This window comes from Sphaerodactylus townsendi, linkage group LG01 (genome assembly GCF_021028975.2).
Source record: "Sphaerodactylus townsendi isolate TG3544 linkage group LG01, MPM_Stown_v2.3, whole genome shotgun sequence".
In the NCBI taxonomy this organism is placed as follows: Eukaryota; Metazoa; Chordata; class Lepidosauria; order Squamata; family Sphaerodactylidae; genus Sphaerodactylus; species Sphaerodactylus townsendi.
This window is the reverse complement of record NC_059425.1, coordinates 164,197,844-164,223,902: the sequence shown is the minus strand read 5'-3', so window position 1 is coordinate 164,223,902 and position 26,059 is coordinate 164,197,844. Positions and strand designations below refer to the sequence as shown.

Genomic DNA, 26,059 nt, shown 5'->3' with positions numbered 1-26,059 from the left:
AATATTCAACATTACGGTAGGGTTGATCACCCTCAGTGACCTAACGGGCATAGAATCTTAAGATGGTTAAAAAGCCCTGTCAATACCATTCATTTGAGCAGCCTGTATGGAGATAAAATTATGAAATGGCCATAGAAGCTCTCTCCTCAAGCTATGATTTGGCTGCAGCACCAGCTACCGCTTGGCTTTCTCTTTCTCTTTCTGCCTGAGTATTTTTGAGGTAAAGCTAAGGACCAAACTACATGTTAACATTAGCCACATGTTTGGTTGCTGATGCCATTTTATCAGAGAAACTGACCATTTAAAATGCTGTGCCCATAGTGTAGAGAAAACCAGGAGATCTTGTTCTCCCCAGTGTCTTTTCTAGAACCACCATAGTCATTGAGGAGGCTGTTTTGGAACTTGAAATGATGCAAGGAAGAACAAGATGACCTGCTCCCCCTCCTTCGAGATGTAGGCCTGTGAAATGGCATTGGTGGCCACGGGTTAAACCCATGGCTACTGTAGCATGTAGTTTAGCCCTAACTGAAACTGTACACAAGGTATCTTTATTTTAGACTAGACTGGTTGACAGAGAATTGCAGAAGGAGAAAATGGGCAGACTTTTATGGCCATTTATACTCAATATAAAACTTTTTTTCTAAATCAGTCATAGATATGCATCTTACAGCCCAATCCAGATGGGAATTTGGGGGCGAATGTCCTTTGGGACTGATGGAGGGCCGTGCTGACATATTTGTGCTGACATATTTGTCCCCTTCGCTGGGATAAGGTGGCACCCTTGCCAGCAGCTACCCTGAAGTAGGCACCACTGTGGATGTTGATATCTGAATGGACGCCAGTGTGGGGGTGGGGGGTGGGCCAGAGCATTCCTGGGGGTGGAGCTGCCATTAGTCAGCTTCCACCAGCTTTCCAGCCCGGGAATGCCAGCCTCTGAGCCAGCAGACTTACGCTGCATGAAAGTAAACCTGTTTGGGCCATGGGGCGATTTGGGTGGCAGGAGAGTTTTCAAATTATTCTCCTTTCTGCACCAAATCCCCTGTGGAGGCGATGTGATGCCCTCACAACACCATCCCTAGCTGCCATAGCACTCCCCTCCCCATTTGGATTGTGTTATAAGTCTTTACATTGTTTTTATTGTCTGTGGCTTCTTTGTCTCTGAGGTCATTGAAGTAGTAAAGAAGAAATCCAGCAAAGCTGGATTGTCCTCTTCTGAATCTGGCAACTTCCTCCGTATGATTTCTTTCAAACATATTCATCATTGATGTGCTTTCCTACCTCCACCTCTGCGAGGTGTGGCAAGAACTAGGAATGGCCTGCTCATAGAATGGCCTGCTCGGCACTGCACTTACAATCTTTTATTGGGTACCATCCAAAACTTTTTTGAGCATCTTTATAATCAACCTTACTATGGAGAGTTTATGTCTAATTTCTTACTTTTCTAACAAAAGTTATTAGTTTCACTGATATTTTAGCGCTGTTTTAGTTTATCTGCTTTGGGATGTTATGTTGTTCTCAAGATTTTAGAATGGTCTGTATTTATTTTATGTTTTTATTTGGTTATACCAGTGGTTCCCAAACTTATTTGGCCTACTGCCCCCTTTCCAGAAAAAAATATTACTTAGCGCCCCCTGGAAATTAATTTTTTTAAATTTTAATAGCAATTAAACAGAAAGATATATGTATTAATGTTTTTACCTGTGGCCATCACCGCCCCCCTGGATCGCTGCAGCACCCACCAGGGGGCGGTGGCGTCCACTTTGGGAATCACTGGGTTATACTGTTTTAAATGTTTTTGTCTACTGTGTTTTTCAATTGGCATTACTCCACAAGTCTTTTTGTCTTTTATATTTGTTGGTTGTATTATATTTTGATTATTTTAATCAGCTGTTTGTAAGTCTCCATTACGTAGTCGTAGAAATTGGCGGGCTCTCAGTAAAAACAGTGAAGAAGTGCTTCATTGTCTTTTTTCCCTGTATCTGTTGAAGTGTTATAAATTTGGTGAATGTTGACATTTGCTGGTAATTGTTAATACTTGAAGGGGCCCACAGGGATCTGGTAGTACAATCTGTGAAGCTGGAGGAAGAGTCATTTCAGCAGGAAGTGCTGTGTGTAAAAGGCAAGTATTGTATGAGACTCTTACTGACTTACGCAATTCCATTGTTGCAGGTTATTGAACGTGATTCAGAAGTAATACTTTTCCAGGTAAGAAATCACTTACTACTTTGAATGCTTCTTGAAATCACTTGGCAATCATGATTTTTGGAGTGTACTTTGAATAGCATTATGTGCATTGTTATTCATAAAGCCAATGCTTTGTGGGGCTCTGTTCATATATAAATCGCTACACAGTTGGTGGCTTCCCATAAGGATTTGTGTTTGGCTTTCAATGGATTTGAGTCCCTTGTATTGCAGAACTTGTCAGTATATTAAATCTCATACACAACCAGAACCACTGATTCAGACCTAATCTGTTTTGTTTTTTTACTTAGAAGAACAACTCTGCTTGTTTTGCAACAGTTTCATTTATAAACTAGTTGAATTCTTATGTTGTTATCCCAGCATATGGTGTGCTTATAAAGGCACTTGCCAAAGGTCAGTTAGGGAGAAAGGTGATTCACGCTGAAATGATGTAGGCATTCAGTTGACACTTGGTCCCCCAAGCCTGTGTTCAGAGTCACACACTGCAAATCTGGGCATAGTTATACCTTTCTAATCTCAGTGGATTAAATCCATTTAGAGGAATCTTGTTCTGTTTAGGATCGCACTGTAGGTTTCTTAATCAGTCATCAGCACTTAGTAACTGTAGTGGGTCCTACCCCTGTCCTGCTGCTCCTTTGAGCAAAGTTTGTCAATTAATTAAACTGTACCCCACTTTTTCCCCCACTCAAATATGAAGCGTTCATCCTGTCTTAGGACTCTGTCTCCAGTGGAGGAGCCAGTTAACTTGGAAGAAAGGCTGCTTGGAGGATGGTTAGATCTACTCGACTGCTTCTAGGGGAATATTGGCCCCTTCCGCACGTGCAGAATAATGCACTTTCAATCCACTTTCACAATTGGGTGCTGTGTGGTTTCCGGGCTGTATGGCTGTGTTCTAGCAGCAATCTTTCCTGATGTTTCGCCTGCATCTGTGGCTGGCATCTTCAGAGGATCTGATGTTGGGAAAGCAAGTGGAGTATATATATCTGTTGGAGTGTCCAGGGTGGGTGGAGAAACATTGTCTGTGAGTAACAAAGAAGGCAACCAGGTCAATAGTTGAGGGCATCTGAATAGAAGTATGAGTAACAATGAAGACTATAGCATGGGAGTGTCAATGGAGATAGCAAGGTCACTGGTGGGAGCATCTGAATAGAAGTATCCTGGCCTTTGTTTCTTTTGTCTATGGTCATCCTGTGTTTGTGTGGAGCTGGTTAGACACTGTCTTGACTCTAGTATTTTTCAACACTGGCAGCCAAGTGCATTATTTTGCATGTGCGGAAGAGGCCATTGTCGGCTTAGGCCAAATGAAGGAGATAAGCTTATTATCCAGGGACTTTCCAGATTCAGTGAACTGATGGTAGCAACAATGGTCCTTGTGTTTGCTGCACATGATAACTGCAAAGGAATCTTGAAAGACATGTAGAGAGGAAGAAGGGCCAAGTTCCTTTATTTTTCTCTTCCACCCTTCTTGGTTTACCTTAGTTCCTTCTGCTACTAGAACGACTCTATTCTAATCATGAACTTCATTACTTCAGTGGGGTTTTGCTGACTAATGCTGCAGGAAGCATATTATTACCCCCAAGCACTACTATGGAGATCTTCAAGGTGAACGAAAGTCAAAACACTTTTTTGTTCTGCCAGCCCTTTTCACATGGCAGAATTATTGCAGGTCCTTCTTAGCGTCTTTGGTTCTATCCGCCGAGGGCTGGAGTTTTTATGTTTCTAATATGCATGTCCATCGTTTCAAGGAAGAAGTGGAGGATGTGGTCTGTGTAATGCAGAGGTTTGCTAAATAATGCAGAGGGTGGCACTATTTCTAGCATTCACCTTCAGAAGCTGCTTTGAGCTTTGGGTTCCGCTGCTGGCAAAACACGAAGGCGCTTGTGCTTTATATGGAAACTGCTGCTGTGTTGAACTTCATTAAGTGCTGCTGAACAGAAATCTAATGAGAGGCATGTGCCGCAAACAGCAGGTTTCCACTCCTCCCTCAAGCTATCTCCTTGAAGAGATTATTCTGCACTTGATAAATGGTTCCTGTACAAGGTGGTGGTTATGTTGAAATTGAAAGACAATCCTATCCTGAAAGGCTATGAAAATGAAATACCCAGTTCATAACATTTATGAGTTGTTTTCTAACTCTGGTATCGGTAAGACAGAGACCAAAATAACTTCTAAAACAATAGATTTCCATGAAAGATTAATGATACAGCATAAGAAAGCAGCCACCTGAGGCCAAAATTCTTAAGACAGCACGCTGCATGCTGGCCGTGACTGGCAAATACTTTTGAAAACGAAAATATTCCTTAAGGGTTTAACAAAAGACATTCAGTAAGGAAGACACTTCAAACTCTCTGGGTATAGAATTTCAAAGGAAAGGGCCCTGGAGTTTAGAATTCTGCTGCCTGCCCTTACAATTTGGTCATAAAGAACAAAATGCAAATCAGGACTTCTTTGGTACTTCTAAGATGCTAAGATGTGTGTGCAGTATATCCAGCAGACATACACCCACATTCACAGCGGGTACTTTCTTTTTGGCTCCCAAACGTGCCTGGTTTGGGGCATTTCACCGTGACAATCCTATTTTTTTCAAGAACCTCTGGATGATGCATGCCAGAATCAAAGAGCCTGGAACCTTTCATTCTTGGTTCTGCCTCTTCAGAAGCATTTATTATTGGAGGAAAGAGCCAGCCTAAAAGTTATTTTGCATATGCTCCAAATACCCATCTGTTTTTCCCGTGTATCAGGAACAAGTCTGGCTGCCTACTGTCATAGGACATGTTGCCAGAAATGGACTTGGAGCCACACCTAGGCAAAGTTACAAAACAGGATGCTGTTCCATGGTGTGTGAAGCGCATCTGTAAATATTATAAGACCTGATGCTGATTGAAAGGGACCGAGAATCATTTATTCCATTTAACAGATAAAGCTAAAGCCCCTTGCTTACTGCCAAATCAAGTTACATCGTTACAATATACTGTACAATAATTTAAAGTTGTGGAACAAATTACTTTTCGTTGTCCAAGTAATATAAATTTTTGACTTGTACCCTGAAAAGTAAACATGCTTTAGGATTTTGCTGTGTATTCAGTTTGCACTGAAGCTCTGTCTGTCTGTCTACCTACCTCTCTGCCTGTGTTTAGGTATAATGCTTTTAATGAAGCTGAAAAGTTGGGAAAGGCTTTTGTTAAATTTTGAATCCAAGAGGTATTTAAAAGATACGGAGGATAATTTTAAATGCTGCCATTCTTAAATTTTAAAGGCTGCCATTAAATGCTGCCACAGAAGAGGAAGGGAATAAAAAAACCCAATGGCTTGGTTCAGGCAGAGTTTGGACTCACTAGTGTATTTCCTGTGTGTGAAATTTTCACCTGCAAAGCATGATTTTGTTGCTTCCTCCTCCTCCTGATGCCCCCCAAAATGCTGGTCTTGGGGACAGGAGCCCCCACCCCCACCCCAGGACCAGCATTTCGGGGGCATTTGGGGATGAGGCAGGATAGACGGGAGGGAAAAATGTATGAACTGCAGGGAAAATCCTTCTGTCCACAAAAATGTTTCAGTGGATCCAAGCCATAACATGAAGCCATTTTAACTATAGCCAGGATTTAGTTTGCGGATAATTACTCAAATCTGGATTTCTGTCCACACATGCTGCAAAATCCAGATTGTTATATCCAGCTCCTACCACTGAAGATTGTCCTTCTAGCCAGAATAAATATTATGCAGGTGATGAGATAAATTTATCACACTTAATGTTGCCAAGTTAAGCTGGAATTTACCTCCTGAAAACACTTATGCTCATGGACTAGGTATAGGAAGGAAAGGAACAATTTGTGATGTCAGCACAAAACTGTTTGCTGTTTAATGATTTTTGTGTCATGAAGAGGGCAGGCACTTTCCAAAGATACATGCCTGCTGCCTTCTGTTTATGATGGTGATGGTGGCAACAGTGAAAAAATCCCTGTCAGTAGACTTTCATTTGCCATAGCTAACAGAGACCAAAGAACCCTATATTTTACTGTGCAATCCTAAGTATAGTTACACCCTTCTAAGTCCACTGATGTTAATTAACGTACAAGAGTGAAACTCTATTTAGTATAGCACTTTCAGTATCCTAGCTTTTCTTTCATGATAACAGATTACTTATCCATATTGCTCTGTGCTTATAAAACTGCCCATTATCTGATTTTTTTTTTAAAAAAACAGTATAACATAAGAGGATTTAAGATGCATTTCTGTTTACTAATGCATCTTTACATAATATGCACTAGGTGCCTTCTGTTTTCATAATTTCATTTTTATAACAAGCTTGAAAGTCAGTGTAGGGTTTTTTTTAAAGGAATTTATTTTAGGGACGCTATTTTCTCTTATTGTTAATTAGTTCCACATAATTATCTTAAAGTAGCCAAGGCCTGTTTGCATGTGTGCTAACAACAAATTTCAGATTTAAACACATTGTTCAGTTGATCTTCTACTCTTTAGAAAAACGTATCTGCAGTGTGATTTTTTTAAAGGGCCATTTCTCTCTCTGGCAGGTTTATATTGCCACTTAGTGGATAACTCCCCTAACTGCAACCTGTTCTAAAATTATAGTGAAGATCTATTTGTTGGCTTCCTTTTGTTTATCCGTGGGGAATGGAAGGAACCCTGGGTGTTGAATGTCTTAAACTTAAGTGGGGTCTATGTCATAAGGAGAAAAAAGAGACCTTCTGGTTCAGACCAGAGATTCATCTAGTCCAGCATCCTGTCTCACAAGTGTGGCCAACCAGTTCCTCTGGAGATCCAGCAACAGGGCATACAGGCCGAGGGCTTCCCTGATGTTACCTCATGGCACGGATACTCAGAGGTTTACTGTCTTTGAAGGGGGAGGTTCCCTTTAATCACCATGGCTAGTAGCCACTCATAGACCTATACTGAATCTGTCTCATCCATTTTTAAAGCTCTGGCAACAAATTCCCCATTTAATCACTGCCCATTATCTTCATTGAATGCCCTTCATTGAATGCCGCCAGCATAGAACTCTGCCCCAGCCCAGGGCTTCAACTTGGTAGCATAAGTCCATGAAGCTTTATGGAGAGCTTTCTCTCGGCTGGGAGGCTTTTAAAAAATTTTCTGCCTCCTCGCACCACTGGAAAGCCCTCTGGAGGCAACGGAGCAGCATGGCAATGACGCTGTCCCCAGTTGCCCAGAGCTGTGGATGGGGCTGCCTGTCAACTCTCTCTGTCCTGTACCTAACTGCATAAACCTCTGCCATGTCCCCCTCCAGTCTTCTCTTTTCTACACTGAGAAGTCCCAGACTGTTCAGCCTTTCCTCATGGGAATGTGCTTGGTTACCCTTTTCTGTACTTTTTCCAGCTCTATGATACCTTTTTTTTTTTTGGAGGTACAGTGACCAGAACTGCACACAGTATTCCAAATGAGGCCACACCATATACATCTATAACATCAGTGGTTTTATTTTTGATCCATTTCCTAATAATCTCCAACATAGAGTTTGCTTTTTTCAGTGATGCAGTGCATAGGGTTGACATTTTCATTGAACTATTTACTTAGACCCCACGAACTGTTCCCCTTTCAGTCTTAGGCCCTTTCCGCACTGTGGAAAGGGTGCCCCTGCACCGGCAGGAATCCTGCCGGTGGAGGGGTGGGGGCCGTTCGCACGGGAGCGTGCAAGCGGCCCCCGCAGAGGCTGGCGCGAGATACACACACACACACACACACACACACACACACACACACACACACACACACACAAAACCCAGTAACACTGCATTTAGACATTGTAAACAAACACCTGAATGTGTGGTTGTCATGAACAACCCTAAAATTCCCTCTCTCGTGCACATTCTCTCTCCTCCCCTTTCTTGTGAAGCTTCAACTGAAGAAATCCTGGTTCAGGAGATCATTCACTGAACTGTTTTGGAACTTCAGCAAATTGGGAAGAGGGATTGTTTTTACCCAATAAACAGGTCTCTAAATTAAGATTAAATCCTGGTTCAAAATCCCAGTTACTGGGAAAGGAACACATTCCAATTTGTTAAGAAACCTGAATTCACAACACTTCCTAACTCAAAAAATCTACTCTAACATCACATACAACAGAAGGAGAAAAGATAGAGGAAACACACGAACCAAGGGAGGGAAAAAAATCCAAGTTTTTCAGTCTCATTTACATTACAAACTAACTGTGGTTTGGTTGTGGTGGGTTTTCCGGGCTGTGTGGCCGTGGTCTGGTGGATCTTGTTCCTTATGTTTCACCTGCATCTGTGGCTGGCATCTTCAGAGGTGTGTCACAGAGGGAAGTCTGTTACACACTGTGGTTTATTTGTGACACAAGAGTGCAGCCTTCTGCACAATCTACAGTCCTAAAATTTCTTGCAGTCAAAGGCTTAGGTAGTGAAAGAATACCAGTTATCCTGTCATGACAATTTCAATGTCATTTCTGGAAGATATGATCTTGAAGATATTAAAAGGCAGACTGCCTGAAAGTTAAGCTTTAGAGAAATAAATGAAGAGAGAGAGGGATTAAAAACAAGTAAGCCTTCTAAATACACAATAAATTTTTCTCAAACGGTTTACTTGAGCCCCCTCTTCCCATGCACTATAGTTCTGATTTTTGTTGGGCTCCCATGGGCCTAGAGTGGGTGGAGTTTGAGAACATGTCTGTCTAATGCTCCCAGAGATATAACTGGGAAAAATATATCACCTAGTTACGTCCAGTCTCCTGAAATTAATAGCGATACATTTGCACAGGTGGCAAATGAATAAAAGCAATCCCATTTGCAGTGTTGTCTATTAACACACCAACTTTATGTTCCATCCAAAGTTACATCTTGTTCTCAAAAGCTTGGTTTTCATTAAAACAAACTTTCCTCGCCCTCATGAATTCAAAATTTCTCCCAGTGCCCCACTGCAATGATTCTAACACAGGCAGGCATCTAATCTTGGCAGGATTCTCCATATGGCAAAATTTAAATAGCAAGAGACTGTTGGCAGCTCGTCAAGTTTGTAATTCCTTGTTCCAAACATCCAATAAAACCCAATAAGCTTTCAGAGGTGTGTCTTGATCATACAGATGGCTTACTTAAAGAGGCAGTCATCCATCGATTGCAAGATACAGATGATGAAGTGGTCTCTTAGAATTACAGGGCTTTATTTATTAAAACCTGCAACCTGAGCTATGCACAAAAGTTGCAGACAATGAGAGAGACCTGGGAACAGTCCTGGTATAATGCACTGCCCGAAACAAGCTCATGTTCTGTTTTTTTCCCCTCTTTGTTAGTACATTTCTTCATATTCTATAAGGAATATGATGTCTAAAGACAGACCAGCTTGTAAATAGCCATCTGGATTGTCATTTGTAGTCAGAAGTTATTATGTCTTTGGATATTAGCCAATGGGGGTTCAAGGGGCAGCAGCCCTTGATTAACTATTGAGCAAAATAAGCACATCCTTGGGGCCTCAAGTAAAGAAGGCCCCATAGAGATTTTTTCCCCTCCTTATTTTTGCTAAGCATTGAAGCTGATTTGTTACATCAGATTAATTTTGAGGATATGATCAAAGACTTTACAATTAAAAATGCAGGAGAAAACTTTTTGTAGAATAAATAAAGTTATAAGTAAGGAACAGTAAATGTTATTTTGCATCTTTGATTCATGTAAGTTAAAATGCTTTGAATGTTCAAGGCAAGAAAGCAATGGAATTATAGTGTTTTGTTGCATACAAATAATGACATTTATTCATTAAAATATATAGACACACACACATACACTAGCAGGATACCCGTGCTTCGCTACACATACTTCATCACAGCCTCTCTATGAATTTCGGGGTGACATTCAGCATACTTCTTTACAGCCTGTTTGTGAACTTTGGGGTGACATGCAGCATATTTCCTCACAGCCTATTTGTAGACTGACAGGTTGGTTTTCGCATATTTTGCAGCAGCTTCCTGTAGTTGTCTTTTTCAAATGCAATGTGTAAATCGCTTTCTGCGTTTAATTCCTGTTCTCCCTTTAGCGGTTTCAGCAGAAGGAAGAGGTTTGCATGCGTTGAGGAGGGCGGTGTTAGAATGCAGTTGGTGCACCATTGGATCAAGCGTGCTTGTTGTTTGGTGGGCATTAGCAGAACTTGTCGATGCAACAAATGCAGTTAGAGTTTCAAAGTTCCCTTCCTTAAGATGTCATGTGAAACAAAGCTATATATATATTAACGCGAAATACCACTGACTCACTGACTGACTTGTCGATGGTTTTTAACTGTCACCCTTAGAATGTTCGTGCAGATGGCCAGAGTTGAACAGTAAATATCTAATAAGTCACGTGGAAGTGAATATTTTGGAAAATTCTTTCTTAGCGAGCACCTGAAGCATATAACGAACCGGTGTGCCAAATTTCAACTTTGTAGTTTCAGTGGTTTTTGAGTTCTTTTGATGAGTCAGTCAGTCAGTCAGTGATATTTCGCGTTTATATATACAGATGAATGGGCAGTAGAGGAAACTTTCCCTTTTGTTCCTTCTGTAGCGTAATTTTATAATATTAAAATATTTTATATTTTGCATAATTTATTCTTGTCTGAAGATAATTCCTTTGAGACTTTGGCCGTTTCCGCATGGCCACGTTGGGGGTTGGGTCGGTGTACATGCAAACGGTCCCGGTTGCGGTGGGGAAGACGGCGCAGCCTCCACACAGGCTGCGGCGTCCCCCAAACGCCTTACCGTGTCCTCCGGCCTCCAGCACGTCGCACAGGCCAGGGGACAGGCAGCGGTTGGAAGCTGCTGTTTCCCAAAAACCTCGCTCGGGGAGCGAGGTTGGGAAACAGTGGCTTCGCGCCACTGGGGGGGAGCAAGGGTGGCGCGGCTGCGATGTAGCTGCACCCCCCATGCGAACAGCTTCCTAGGGATGGTGTTTTTGCCATCCCTAGGACACTGTTATTGGCCCATGTGGAAAGGGCCTTTCTCTAGGGTGGTTTCGGCCATCTTGTCGGGTTGTTCTTCTTTACCACTTGCTAGTGAGGCAGGAAGAGCTTTTTGGTCATATCCTGTTGGCGCCAAAATTGCCCCAGTATCTTCCTGCCTCGCTAGTGAGTGCAACAACTTTTGAAGATGTAAAGTTTACCAGCTTTGATTTTGGATGAAATTGCCAACAGATTATGGAATGATATGGGAGTTACTCGGAAATGATTAAAGCACACTTCTAACCTTTTGTTTTTAGATTTCAAGTGCATCTTCTCAGTTTTTTGGTACAGCATAGAATGCTCCATTTATTTTTAATGATAATCTCTCTGTTTTCTCTATCAAACAGCAGAGGGCAATGTACAACCAACAATATCCATTCTGAGCTAGTTGGTTACTCTTTTTTCCCTATTCATGTGAAGCCATGTTGAATGAGCAAATGTCTATAGAGTGGTCTGTGAGTTTTAAATGTCTCCTTCACAGGAAATCCACAGTGTAGCACTGCAGGGTTGTTCAAACAACTGCACAATGTCCACTTTTGTGCATGTTTAACTTTGCTCACATCACTGGACAATGTCTGTTTTCTTTTTATAATAGATCACTTCAGCCACATGCATCTAGTATTATGAAAGAAGTAAAGGATATTTACCATAAAGGAAGTGTGTGTGTGTGTGTGTGTCTGTCTGTGTGTGTGTGATATTAACTATGCTGAGAATTTGTCATGGATTAAAACTAGCAGATTTGGAACAAACAGTGTTTAATACAAATGTGAGACTTTGTATGAACTTAATTGTCTTAACCAAGACATTACTGTATGAATTTTATTGCTGAACCGAGATCGACTTCTAGTTGTTTACTATGAAATATTCAACTTCTTAAACATACCATTATTTACATTTTACAATTTTTTTCATTGTGTTCTTGCTGCTATTTCAGAGCAGTTTTTAATCAGTTGCTAGATGGGTTTTTATTGCCAGACTAGTCATTACTGTGCATTTTGTAGGCAGTCGTTCTTGTTGTAAAGCACAATAGGAATTTTTGCCTTTTATAAATAGATTGAACAGGACTGGCTAATCTTAAACTTTCCTCTAGTTAAACTCGATTGATGTGTTGCCCAAACATTTATGCTGTTACAGCTAGGACATAATACAGAGGCGATACTTTTCTGCTCATTAATATATGCCCATATGTTATGTGATCTGTTCATTATTAATAATAATATGAGTTGTATGGTTTGCGGTTTGATACATACATCCATTCTTTTCCCCTGGAATGGGAGTGAATAACTGGAAACGTACTGTAAGTCAGTAGAAAGTATCGATTAAGGGATTTTAAAAACAGGTAGAAAACGAGCACAGGTGCCTCCCTTTGACACCTTTTTAATTTGGGGAGGCTGTCATTTTGGGATGCAAGTTGTGTGTCTAAAGCTGCAGGCCTATCCACTTAAGAGTAAGCCTGACCTCAGTAGGACTTAATTTGTTAATTTTACTTTATTTATATCCCATCTTTCACCCCAAATGGGGATCCAAAGTGGCTTACACCATTCTCCTCTGTTTTGTCCTCACAACAACCCCGTGAGGTAGGTTAAAGTGAGAGTGTGTGATTTGCCCAAGGTCACTCATCAAGCTTCTGTGGCCCTAGTGGGAATTCAAACTCAGATTTCCCAAATGCTTGTCCAACGCTATAACCACTGTACCATGTTCTCCTACAACCAAGTATGCACAGAACATGAGCACAGAGAGCTCAGGGCTCTTTTCCTGTCATTAGAGCAAGAATTTTGTAACATATAAGCTTTGAGGTTTCCCATAATTCTTCCAGTTTAATTCGAGATTCTGTGTCATCCATGCTGCCATCTGCTCCTTGTCATACTTTATGGATGAGCAGCATTCATATAATACAGAGTTCATTTGTGCATATCTTAGAAAATCTGCTTGAGGAATACTTTGGGATACCTATTTGGACACACATTCAGGCTTTTTTCCTCTGGTTTATTTATTTATTTTATTCATATGATCTATACCCCACCTTTCCCCCCAATTCAGGCTCAGAGTGGTTTACAACTTTCTCTCTTCCCCATTTTTATCTTAATAAGTAGAGATGTAGAACTTGAGAAAATTATAAAGCCTCAGAGTGGAATGAATTGCCCCTCCTAAGCATTTTTCCTGGGAAAAGGCAGAAATTGGTGGTGGGGGTGGAGATTGAAATATATACAGTGTTTCCTGTCAAATTTACAGTACAATCCACAGGAGTGGAAGTGAAGGGGCTACCCCCCCCCCCACCCTGTATTGGGCTGCCTGACATCTTTTACAGAGTTAATGGCAAAACACATACTTTATAACTCAGGTAGCATATAAAATTGTCCTGTTTGGCTTACTGAAGAAATTATTTTTTTCTGTCAGAAAAATTGCAAGTATAACCAATGCTTCAGAAAGGGGGGGGGGGGGGCTGAAGGCCGAAACAAATGCTGTTGAAACAAAATAACAAATTATTTGTATTATTCGGGCAGGTATTCTGGCCAGTTTTCTCAAGATTTTAAAATTTTCGTTTGATTTATATGCCACCCTTTCCTGATAGTTGGGATTATTGTATGTCGTCTCTATACTGGCTGCCTTATTATCCCACTGCTCCAGGATATAGCAACAAGGTCATTAAAGAAATCCTACACACACCTAGCTATGGCTGTACTGGTTCCATATTCTGGGCCCAAGTGAAAATACCAGTGCTTACCTACACAGCTTGGATCCTGGTTACGTGAAATATTTCCCATTTATTTTGCCAAGAGATCATCTGAAGGTACTGTGCTAGGGTACTGCTCTCATGAGAGGATTCAACAAGCTGCTAGAGCAGTAATGTCTAAAACAGTGTCCATGGTCTCAATGGCTCCTTCCAGTGCATTTCCTGATGCCCACTTCCTTCAAGCATCAGTTCCCCAAACTAAAGAACCAGTATTGGTTTTCCTCCATCTCATTGGAATAGGAGGGGCCTCAGAAGACCTCAGTAAGAATCATCTTAATATCTGCAAGAACACCCATTCAAAAACAGTTACTATATCATTAGAGGATATTTAACTTAAAACCTTCCAATATTTCATTATTGGTCCTGTGGCAGCCCTTTTGTGGTCAGCTGTGCCCCACAAATGGCAGCCATTTTCTGGTAGTGCCCAATGTCTATTTTCAACATCCAGATATTACCACAGGCGCAACAAAATCTAGAGTATTCTCCGTGGTGGTGCCTCTGCTCTGGAATTCCCTTTCAAAGAAACCTGTCTGGTCAGTTACCTGCCAGAATTTAGGGAAACATTTTAAGAAGAAGAAGATGAGTCTGGATTTATATCCCCCCTTTCTCTCCTGCAGGAGACTCAAAGGGGCTGACAATCTCCTTGCCCTTCCCCCCTCACAACAAACACCCTGTGTCTGTGAGGTAGGTGGGGCTGAGAGAGCTCCGAGAAGCTGTGACTAGCTGGCGTGTGTGGGAGTGCACAGGCTAATCTATTCCCCAGATAACCTCCAAAGCTCAGGCGGCAGAGCGGGGAATCAAACCCGGTTCCTCCAGATTAGATACACAAGCTCTTAACCTCCTACGCCACTCCTTAAACAGAATTTAGGGGTATTTGTGCCTATTATTAATAGTGCCTATTTTAAATTTTGGCAACAAGGAACAGTTTTGGTTTGTGGCTGAATAAACGACAGTCCTGAGATCCCTTAAAGGCAAACATATTATATGGCAAAAATTTTCATAAGCCAGAACCTATTTTATTAGCGGTATGAAGGGATCAACTAAGCCGGTAGGGCTGTTTATCTTCAGAACTGTGGAAGACAGAGAAACAGTTCCATTAACAAAAGAATCAAAAGCCCAGAATGAGCAGTTGGTATGAGTCACATCACTGTGCAATGCAGAATGAATGCAATGCTTAAATGAATACAAAAAACTTGTTGGTGTCACTGTGACCTGTCCTTCCACTCCTGACTAGCAGCTCCTGGTGATGCATACGCATAGCAAATAACATACTGTAAATAATCATCTGAAAAAGAACAAGTACTTTCAGCAGTGAGCTAAGCATTTTAAATCAGGTCAGCGGAGATTTTATTTGACATTTTAATTTTGTAAGCAGCTTGGGGAAGTCAGATTAAAAGAACCTAGTGTGCCAGTGTGGTGTAATGGTTAAGAGCACTGGAGAACCAGGCTTGATTCCCTACCCTCCACATGAGCGGCAGACTCTTATCTGGATTTGTTTTCCTGCCCCTACACATGAAGCCTACTGGGTGACCTTGGGCTACTCACAGTTCTTCAGACCCCTCTCTGCCCTACCTACCTCACAAGGTGTCTTATGGGGACAGGAAGGAGCTTGTAAGCCGCCTTGAGTCTCCTTATAGGAGAGAAAGGTGGCATATAAATCCAAACTGGTGGCATATAGGTGGCATATAAATCAAATCAACAGGTGGCATATAAATCAACATATAAATCAACAGGTGGCATATAAATCAACATATAAATCAACAGGTGGCATATAAATCAAATGAAGGAATAAGAGGGGAAGTCCTCCTATGGATTAAAAACTGGTTGAGAAACAGGAAACAAAGAGTGGGTGTAAATGGGAAGTTCTCACAATGGAGAAATGTTGGGAGTGGTGTCCCCCAAGGATCCGTTTTGGGACCAGTGCTCTTTAACCTATTCATAAATGACCTGGAAGTAGGGGTGGGTAGCGTGGTGGCCAAGTTTGCAGATGATACCAAATTATGTAGGGTGGTGAGAACCACAAAGGATTGCGAAGAGCCCTTGCCGGGATCCTTTGATAAATTAGGGTGAGTGGGCTCTAGAAATGGCAAATGCAGTTCAATGTAGCAAAATGTAAAGTGATGCACATAGGGCAAAAAAAATCCAAACTTCACACATTAAGACACGCTGTAGGCAGGGGTCAGTGCTATCAGTCACAGACCAGGAAAGGGATTTCGAGCTGCCTGTAGTTGATAGTTCCATGGGAATGTCAACTCAATGCATGGCAGCTGTGAAAAAAGGCAAAACCTCTATGCTGGGGATCATTAGAAAAGGAATTGATAATAAAACTGCAAAGACTGTCATGCCCTTTATATAAAGCAGTGGTGCCAATTCGCAAGACTTGGAGTACTTGTGTGGTCCAGTTCTGGTCAGCCATCTTCAAAAAAAGGATATTGGAGGAGATAGGAAAAAGTGCAGAGGAAGGGCAACAAGGATGATTGAGGGACTGGAGCACCTTCTCTCATGAGGAGAGGCTTGCAGCGCTTTGGGACTCCTTTTTTTTTAGTTTGGAGAGGTGAGGCAGCTGAGGGGGGATATGATTGAAGTCTTACAAAATTATGCATGGGTAGAAAATGTTGACAGAGAGAAATTTTTTCTGTCTCTTTCTCTACAATACTAGAACCAGGGGCATTCATTGAAAATGCTGGGGGAAGAATTAGGACTAATAAAAGGAAACACTTCTTCATCACTAACGCGGTGATTGGTGTTTGGAATATGCTGCCACAGGAGGTGGGTGGGATGTGGCCACTAACCTGGATAGCTTTAAAAAGGGGTTTGGACAGATTTATGGAGGAGAAGTCGATTTATGGCTACCAATCTTGATCCTCTTTGATCTGAGATTGCAAATGCCTTAACAGACCAGGTGATCGGGAGCAGCAGCCGCAGAAGGCCATTGCGTTCACATCCTACATGTGAGCTCCCAAAGGCACCTGGTGGGCCACTGCGAGTAGCAGAGAGCTAGATTGGATGGACTTTGGTCTGATCCAGCTAGCTTGTTCTTATGTTCTTATGTTCAAACTCCTCCTCCTCCTCCTGTTCTTCTTTTTCTTCTTAGCTCCCCCAGGCAGTCTCAAATAAGTTAGTTTGGGCCATGGTCAGATCCCAGGTAGATCCCCCTCCCCAATCCTTTCCAAGTTTACCTTGTGACAGAGAGGAATGTTGACAGTGAAGTAGAACCAAAGTATAAACAGTGTTTCAAATGAATCCATAATCCAAAACTATAAACTCTAGCACAGTGGTGGCGAACCTACGGCACGGGTGCCAGAGATGGCACTCAGAGCCCTCTCTGTGGGCACTTGCAAACAGAGTCCTCCCCCCCCCCCCCACATCTAGGCTGGCCTGGGCCTCTGGGCTCGATTATTAGCATTAAACTAGTTTTGGGGAAGCAGTTTGGGGGAAACCTTGTAGGTAACTCTGTTAAGCGCTGTTAAACCCCATTGATTTTCATGCAAAGAGCTAAAGCGTGATCTTTTACCTGGGAGTAAGCTCGGTTGCTGGCAATGGGGCTTGCTTCTCAGTAAACCCTCCTAGGGTCGTGATTCACCCATTCGAAGAGTTGCATGGTTGCTTCAAAGCAAAGCCACCGACTACCACCTAGCTTACTCCCGAGAACACACGCCTCAGAGCCAACCGTTTTTTCTAAACTAAAATCTCAGTATTCAGGTTAAATTGCCCTGTTGGCACTTTGTGATAAATAAGTGGGGTTTGGGTTGCAATCTGGGCACTCCGTCTCGAAAAGGTTCGCCATCACTGCTCTAGAATCTGTTATAAATTAGGACAATGGAGAGAGTTTTTGAGACTTAGTTGAACATATTTGAGAAGCAATGTCCTCTTTTAGAAGAGAGTTACTAATCTGAGACTATGGAACATCCTCCTATCCTGAGAAAAGTCTCCAGGATGACATAATTAGTAAATGTAGTGGTTAAGAATGGTGGATTCGAGTCTGGAGAACTGGGTTTCAGTCCCTACTCTTCCACATGAAGTCTGCTGGATGTCACAGTTCTCTCACAGTTGGGTCAGTCACAGTTCTCTCAGAACTCTCTTAGCTCATGCAGAGGCAGGCAATGGCAAAACACCTCTGAACATCTCTTGCCTTGAAAACCTTACAGGGTCACCATAAACCAGCTGTGATTTGATGCCTCTCTCTCTCCCTCTCTCTCCCTCCCCCCCTCTCCCCCCCCCCCCCCCCCCCCCCCCCCCCCCCCCCCCCCCCCCCCCCCCCCCCCCCCCCCCCCCCCCCCCCCCCCCCCCCCCCCCCCCCCCCCCCCCCCCCCCCCCCCCCCCCCCCCCCCCCCCCCCCCCCCCCCCCCCCCCCCCCCCCCCCCCCCCCCCCCCCCCCCCCCCCCCCCCCCCCCCCCCCCCCCCCCTCTCCCTCTCCCTCTCCCTCTCTCTCTCTCTCATAGTTGATAAATTGTGAAGTTTTCATCTTGGTGCTTGCTGACATTTTTCTGTTCCTGTCCAGTGTATTTGGTCTATTGGTTTGTTTTCTTGTTTAAAATAGGACACCTATGAATGTTAGTCCAACATTTTTTACTAATTAAGTTCAGTAGAATGAAAATACTAAAGCAAAATTAATGAAGCAAACTAGCGTTATTACACCTTTGGAGATTAATAATAATTATTTTTGACTAATTTCTGTGGCTACACAACAACTTTTGATGACTTCAGTCACATGACACATTTGTTAAGTTAGTTCGCTGACATAGAATGTTCCCAAGGGAAAATGCCAAGGGACAGCGTTTTTATACATTCAAGCTCTTGTACGATTTGATTCTTCAACCATAATTTGTCATTGCTTTAAGTAATTTTTAAAGCCCTGAATGATTCCCAGTTGGAATAGCTTAAATTTTCATGCGTTGGAGAATATTTTTCTTGGAACACCCATGGTGTGAGAGAGCTCAGCTCCTACAAATTAGTTCAGACTCATTAAGTGTTTAGTACAGTACCCGTTGTTTCTACGGATCTTTTGCACAAAAGCTGCTTACGCCAATTTTGCTTGCTGGGGAAATAAAAGAAACCAATAACTGTAGATGGCAGGTCTGGAAAACTTACTTTAAAATAATCGTTTAGCCTTTTCAGGGTTTTTTGGGGTGGGGGTAGGGGAGTAATAACATTTGGAAGGATTCCAAAGCATCAGCAAATTGTTTGTGATGTGCAAGTGCTAACATGCATTTCACTCTCACTTTTATTGCTCTTTCCGCTGTGTGCATTTTATATAGTAATATTCAATTTTTTTATCCTTGCCCAAGTGTTATCTTAAATCAATCAATGTAAAAATAGGGTTCCTAACTTGCTATTTCTCTTGAATGACATAGGAGGACATATTTTAGACTTCTGGGCTTTGTTTTCAGATTATATAAGTCAGTGGTTCTCAACCGCAACCCTGTAATACAGTTCCTTGTATTGTGGTGACCCCCAACCCTAACATTTATCCATTTTACAGATGAAGAACACTGATGCAGAGAGTCTTAGGCGACCCCTGTGAAAGGGTTGTTCGACCCGCAAAGGAGTCACAACACAAACTCCACAGGTTGAGAACCGCTGCTATAAGTCCTCAAAACTAAGTCCTACTGAATTAATTGACAAATATAGAATTTTTGCTTAGGCCAGGTTTTGATAAAGTTCTTGGGGCTGGTCACTGTGGTTAGCAGGAAGACATCTGCACTGATGGAATGTCTATCACATTTTTCCCGCCCTTCTTCCAAGAAGCTCAGAGTAGAGTTCATGATTTTCCCAATTTATGCTGAGAGCAGCCCTGTGAGAGATACATTGGACTGACAGCGACTGGCTCATAGACACAGGAAGTGCAGCCCTAAGGACACGACCAGGGATGGTGCAACTATGCTGCTGCTGCCCCTTTTGTTGGCATAAGTCAGCGGCAGCTGCCACTAATTTTGCTGGCATAAGTCAACACCAGCAAAAAGGGGGCGTTCCTGGTCCGAAAGGGCTCAGGAAGGCAACTAAAGCTGCCTCCACCCCAGGGAATACCCCCTTCGATGCTGGTGCGGGCTCGTACACTGCACCAGCATAAATGTCCCCCTCTCTCTTTGATGTTATGAGGTGTGTGTGTTCAGGGAACCACTTCATGTTCCTGTTGATATGAAGGTTTGGGCTTGGCTGTCGTCAATATACTGATACCCTGTTATATCTGATGATGGAAGATCATCCAGAAGCCTCCCCAGGGGTTTTGGCCAGTTGTCTGGATGCCATAGTGGGATGTATACTAGAGAACTGACTGAAGTTGAATCCACTTAAGACAGAAGTGGCTGGATCAGCTTGGGTTGTGTGGGGAGTGCCTTCTTCCAGCTCTGGATGGCATTCAGCTTATGCCGGTACCTACTGTGTGCTCCTGGACTTTGGAGCTATGGAGGCCCAGGTAACACACACACCTTGCACAACATTTTTCCATCTCCACCAGGCAAAGGCAAAGTAGCTGGTGCCCTATCTTTCCCATCCTGATTGTGCCACAATAATCTATGCAACAGTTACCTCCAGACTAGATTTCTGCAATGCGTTCTAAACCATTGGGTCAGCTCAGGAAGCTCCAGCTGGTCCAGAATGCAACAGCAAGAGTCCTGACAGGGACTCCATGGTGGGCACACATCCAACCAGTGCTCCACCAATTGCACTGGCTCCAGGTGGAGCTACGGTGGCGTAGTTCAAGGTGTTTGTGCTTACGTACAATGCTCCTAATGGAGCAGCAGTGGTGTAGTGATTAAGAGCAGGTGTACTCTAATCTGGAGGAACTGGGTTTGATTCCCCGCTTTGCCGCCTGAGCTGTGGAGACTTATCTGGGGAATTCAGATTAGCCTGTGCACTCCCACCCATGCCAGCTGAGTGACCTTGGGCTAGTCACAGTTCTTCTGAGCTCTCTCAGCCCCACCTACCTTACAGGGTGTTTGTTGTGAGGGGGGAAGGGGAAGTAGTTTGTAAGCTCCTTTGAGTCTCCTTGCAGGAGAGAAAGGAGGGATATAAATCCAAACTCCTCCTCCTCCCTCCCTCCCTCCCTCCCTCTTCTTCTTTCTTTCCCTCCCTTCCCTCCCTCCTCCTCTCCTTCCTCCCCTCTCTTCTCCCTCTTCCTCTTCCTCCCTTTCTCTCCTCTTCCTCTCCCCTTCCTTCCTCCTCTCTCTCTCCTCTTCTTCTTCCTCTTCTTCTTCTTCTTCCTCTTCTTCTTCTTCCTCTTCTTCTTCTTCTTCTTGTTCTTCTTGTTCTTCTTCTTCTTCTTCTTCTTCTGGACCTGCATACCTTAGGCACTGTCTTTCCTGGTGCATCCCTGAGGGAGCTTTGAGATTTGAAAATAACCACTTACTCGTGGTCCCTGAGAAGTGTGATTGGCCTTGACCATGGCCAGGGTTTTTTTGGCTCTGGCTCCAGCCTGGTAACACTCTCCCAGCCTAGGTATCTGCAGCTAGATGTTCAGGAACATACTTCCCATCAGTTTTCTACCAGCATGGCCAACTGGCCATGCTGACAGAGGCTGATGGGAATTGTAGTTCCTGAACATCTGGAGAGCCGCAGGTTCCCTACCCCTGGTCTAGTGAAACCAAGGCCCTGCGGGACTATATACAAGTTGGAGTTGTTCCACAGGCTTAAGGTTGAGGCCACAATGGTACCAGCTGGCCTCTGAAGGGGCATAACACTTCCCCTCCGTCCCCTCTTTTCCTCCTCCAGCCTTCCTTTCTCCCCTTCTCTTTTCCAAGTTTTGCCCTTTTCCCTTGTTCTTTCCCTTTCACCTCTCTCTTCTTCTTTTTTATTTGCCCCACTAGTTATGATGAGGATTTGTTGTATCTGTAGGCTGCTTGAATCTCTTCGAATTTCTGAGTTAGTGGAATTTTAAATGATGATTTTAATTGTTGGTTTTATGTATATAGATGACTATTTATCATAATGGGGCAATGTTGTAAGACGCCCTAAGCCCAAACTTTAAAAAATAACTTTAAATAACTTTAAACTTTAAAAAACTTTAAAAACTTTAAAAAATAAGAAGAGTGTTTATATGTATACAGGGAAGTCTATTCTTCATGAGAATCCGTGTGAAGCTATGCGACCACCACTGGCAACGATTCCTCTACTTTAGTACTTTCAGTCATTGGAAACATCTTGTTTCCAGCCTTGGTAACTGAGGCAATTTGTGTACATTTTTGTGGTCACTCAAGGTCCTTTCTATAGTTAGCCTGTGGGATTGCACACTGTCCCTATCCCACCACACCACTGAGCAATGTCCCTCCAACTTAAGTGGCTCCCCCTACAACATAAGTCACTTAATGCAGAGGAAGTTTCCTTAAGCTAGAGGAAGGCTTCTTGGAGGTATTATTGAAAGCTATCACGGCCAGATTCAACTGGTTCTGGTGAGTTTTCTGGACTGTGTGGCTGTGGTCTGGTGGATCTTGTTCCTAACATTTCGCCTGCATCTGCACCTGGCATCTTCAGAGGTGTATCACTGAGGGAAGTCTGTTACACACTGTGTCCAGAGAGAAGGGAATGTTTGGGGTATATATTGTCCATGTCCCAGGGTGGGGAACCAATCAGTAAGTGTTTGGGTGGAACTTGTTATGCAAAGATGTGGTTGATAGTATTGTATTGCGGGTGGGGCTTATCAGTCCAGGGAGTGATTCACATTTTCATGCCCTGCAGCAGCAGAAGTATTGGTGAATGCAAATCCTGTGTTTGGGTGGAGGCCATTGTTCCTGAATTTAGCATGCCCTCGGGGTTTGCTTTTGGTGTTTTTAAGTACTGGTAGTACTGGTAGCCAAGCTTTGTTAATTCTCAGAGTCTCTTCTTTCCTGTTGAAGCTGTCTTGGTGTTTGTGAATTTCAATGATCTCCCTGTGCAGTCTGACAAAGTAACCTTCTGAATTGTCCAGAATTTCAGTTTTTTCAAATAAAATGTTATGTCCAGTTTTGTTTAAGACAGGTTCTGCAACTGCCGATTTTTCAGGATGGTTAAGCCGACAGTGTCTTTCATGCTCCTTAATAAGAGTTTGAATGCTGCATTTTGTGGTTCCTATGTAGACCTTTCCATAGCTGCAGGGTATGCGATAAACTCCTGCAGAAGTGAGGGGATCTCTCTTATCCTTTGCTGAGCGTAGCATCTGCTGTATTTTCCTGGTAGTTTTGAAGATGGTTTTTAGGTTGTTTCTTCATCAGTTTCCCTATTTGATCAGTGATTCCCTTGATGTACGGTAGAAATATTTTTCCTGTGGTGGGCTGTTTCTCCTCAGTCCTCCGGGTTTCTCTTGGTCTCTTGGTCTTAAAGCTCTTCTGATTTCTGTTGTGGAGTAGCCATTAGCCTGCAGAGCCCAGTCTAGATGATTGATTTCATCAGGGAGGAGGTGAGGTTCACAAATTCACAGATGCAGGCAAAACGTTAGGAACAAGATCCACCAAACCACGGCCACACAGCCCAGAAAACCCACCAGAACCAGCTTCTTGGAGGGTTCATAGATCCACCAGGTCTATAGCCACGGTAGCGCAAATGGGAGCTGATCCCCATCATTCAATCAACCAATCAATCAACCAACCAATCAACCAACCAATCAATCATTTATTTACAGTCAACGACCAGTACAACAAAACAAGCATGATCCCCATCAATTATTTTTCATGCCCCTCCAATCAGCACTAGGATTGGTGTTAAACTCATCATGAGTCTTTCGAGTGTAAATTCTCTATAAAGAAAGGAGGGAGCTGAGGTTAAAAAAAATATGAATCTTAGCATAAATCTTCCTAATGTGAATTCTCCATGCAGTTTGCTAGAGCAGAATTAGAAGTCAGCAGGGCTGAAGTGTCCTAATTCAAAAAGCCCGTGTGTGTGTGTGTGTGTGTGTGTGTGTGTGTGTGTGTGTGTGTGTGTGTGTGTGTGTGTGTGTGTGTGTGAGAGAGAGAGAGAGAGAGAGAGAGAGAGAGAGAGAGAGAGAGAGAGAGAGAGAGAGAGAGGCCATCTGTACTTTTTGCACTTTTGTAATTTTTGTAATCCTAGATTGCTTATGGCTTATTCGATTCCTCATGCTATTCAGTTACATTGCTTTATATGAAGTATACACATTAAGACTCAAGTAGATATTGGTTAATAAATATCAACACACACACAAAAATAATGATGGGTTGACCACCACTGAACTGATTTGCCCGCCCCACCTCACTCCCCATGAACATTTTCTTGCTACATTCCTGGATCTACCCACTGGATGCTGTGGTCGCTGCTCCCTATTAGTCTTCCTGGTACTTTGTATTTTCATCAGCGATTAATTGTATTTTTTCAGTGTGAATGAGAAGAGCAGAAAGTGTTAAGCCTTTGCGTTTGTTAGCATTCTGATTGTGCAGATTTAACTCTTTATGGTTTTGTTGCATTCACTAGGTTTGCTGGTATGGGTAACCTCCTTAAAGTCCTTTCCAGGGAAATTGAAAACAACCCACACTTTTTCCTGGATTTTGAAAGTAAGTTCAAAGATTAGAACATCATTGTCCCTGATTTAGGAAAAGTTTGAGAAGGAATGTACAAGCCTGATTCACTTTAACAGATAAATGTGTTCAAGCCATACAAGTGATCTGACTTAATGCTTTCGATAGTTGTTCTCTCGGAGTACCTTTCCTGTTCCTGTCCTGTTTTTCAGGAACCAAGTGGGAATCTATTAAAAGTTCTCACTTGCACAGAGTTTGATCAGAGCCATTTTTTTAAAATTTCTCTTTGAAAGTGAGCAAAATTTGGCTTGTATTCTTTTCTCATTTTTATTCCTAATAAATTGCATCTATTAACGTACTGTAATGTATGGTGATACAGCACATGCCACTTACAGCATTCCAGTGTCCTCTCAACAGTTAACTGCTCAGATCATCCAAACCACCAATATCATATTTCATAAACATTAGTATGAATTAAAATGGTCATCTAATGATCTAATGCACAGGTGTCAAACTCGCAGCCCTCCAGATGTTATGGATGTTATGGCATGGGGATGGTGGGAACTGTAGTCCATAACATCTGGAGGGCCGCGAGTTTGACACCTTTGACACCATGTAATGTGGCTACTATATGGACAGGTGATTGATGGAGCTTTCTTGTTTGGCTAGTAGCGTTTTCATTTGAGAATGTTTTAAAACCAAGACAACTGTGTTGGCTTAGATCCAACCAGCTTTTTTAATGGTGAAAAATAGAGGATTGTGATCCCTTTGACCATCCAAAAGGTTTGCCGAGGATCATGGGAGCTGCGTGTACAAAAGCCATGGGGCATAAGGGCTATTGTAAGAAGGGGAATTGGGTGAAATAATGTGAAAACACTGGTTAGATCCAACCCATGTTACAGGAACACTGTAGTAATGTATTCAGACATCAGTTTTATCAAAGAGAAGAATAGTGGGGGAACCACTATTTTTGCTTCCTAAACCTTTGCCCCCTCACACTTGCATGTACAAATTGATCATTTTAAGTGGCTTATGATGTATTCCAAAAGGATTTATGACCAAATTACTTTGTTTAAAAATACTTTTTTTAAAAAAGTGTTTTCTTTCATTCATATGGACACTGATCAGGTGGAAGGGGGAATGAAAATGTTTTAAATAAATGTATATGAGAGTGGATACCATTCAGAACTTGAGCGTCATGCAAAAAGTAAACTAGAAAACCTTTGATGGCTATCCACAATTACCTCGGTATATTAGACTTGTCGTTAATAGATTTGTATCTACCTGTTTGATGAAAGGTAATAAAATAATTGTTTATATGGTGCCTTGTCTGTCATTGTTGAATTCATGGAAATTGTAATTGAAAAAGGTAATTGAAAGTGAATGTTTAGATTGCATTTTCTGAACTATACATCTATCATCTTTTAAAATATAGTTTTCAGATAAGTTTTCTAATTGCGTATTTCACTGAATTATAGCAAAGATATGTAATTTCAAATGCATGTAGTTGGGGCAGTTCCTTAATTAATTTACAACCTGCCTTCCTTGCTGAGACTCTGGTTAAAAAACATTTTTTTTAAATCAGGCAAATGGCATAAAACATCCAATAAAAACCATGCAGTAGGATAATGGAATCAGAAAACAATTAAAACAACCCTGTCAAAGTGTGCCCAATATAAGAAGAAGAGTTTGGATTTATACCCCACCTTTCACTCCTGTAAGGAGACTCAAGGTG

At 42.4% G+C, this 26,059-nt stretch overlaps 1 protein-coding gene across 4 annotated transcripts in view; it reads left to right on the top strand.

Annotated features, from left to right (window-relative positions):
- The window catches only part of CYRIA (CYFIP related Rac1 interactor A), an 84,788-nt gene that overhangs the window by 33,505 nt on the left and 25,224 nt on the right, over nt 1-26,059 (top strand). For all 4 annotated transcript variants that reach the window (XM_048498870.1, XM_048498879.1, XM_048498854.1 and 1 more), the window contains 2 exons: nt 2,170-2,205; nt 24,281-24,360. In XM_048498870.1, the coding sequence (XP_048354827.1) occupies nt 24,291-24,360 (70 nt within the window). In that variant the 5' untranslated portion in view covers nt 2,170-2,205; nt 24,281-24,290. The remainder of the gene's footprint in view (nt 1-2,169; nt 2,206-24,280; nt 24,361-26,059) is intronic.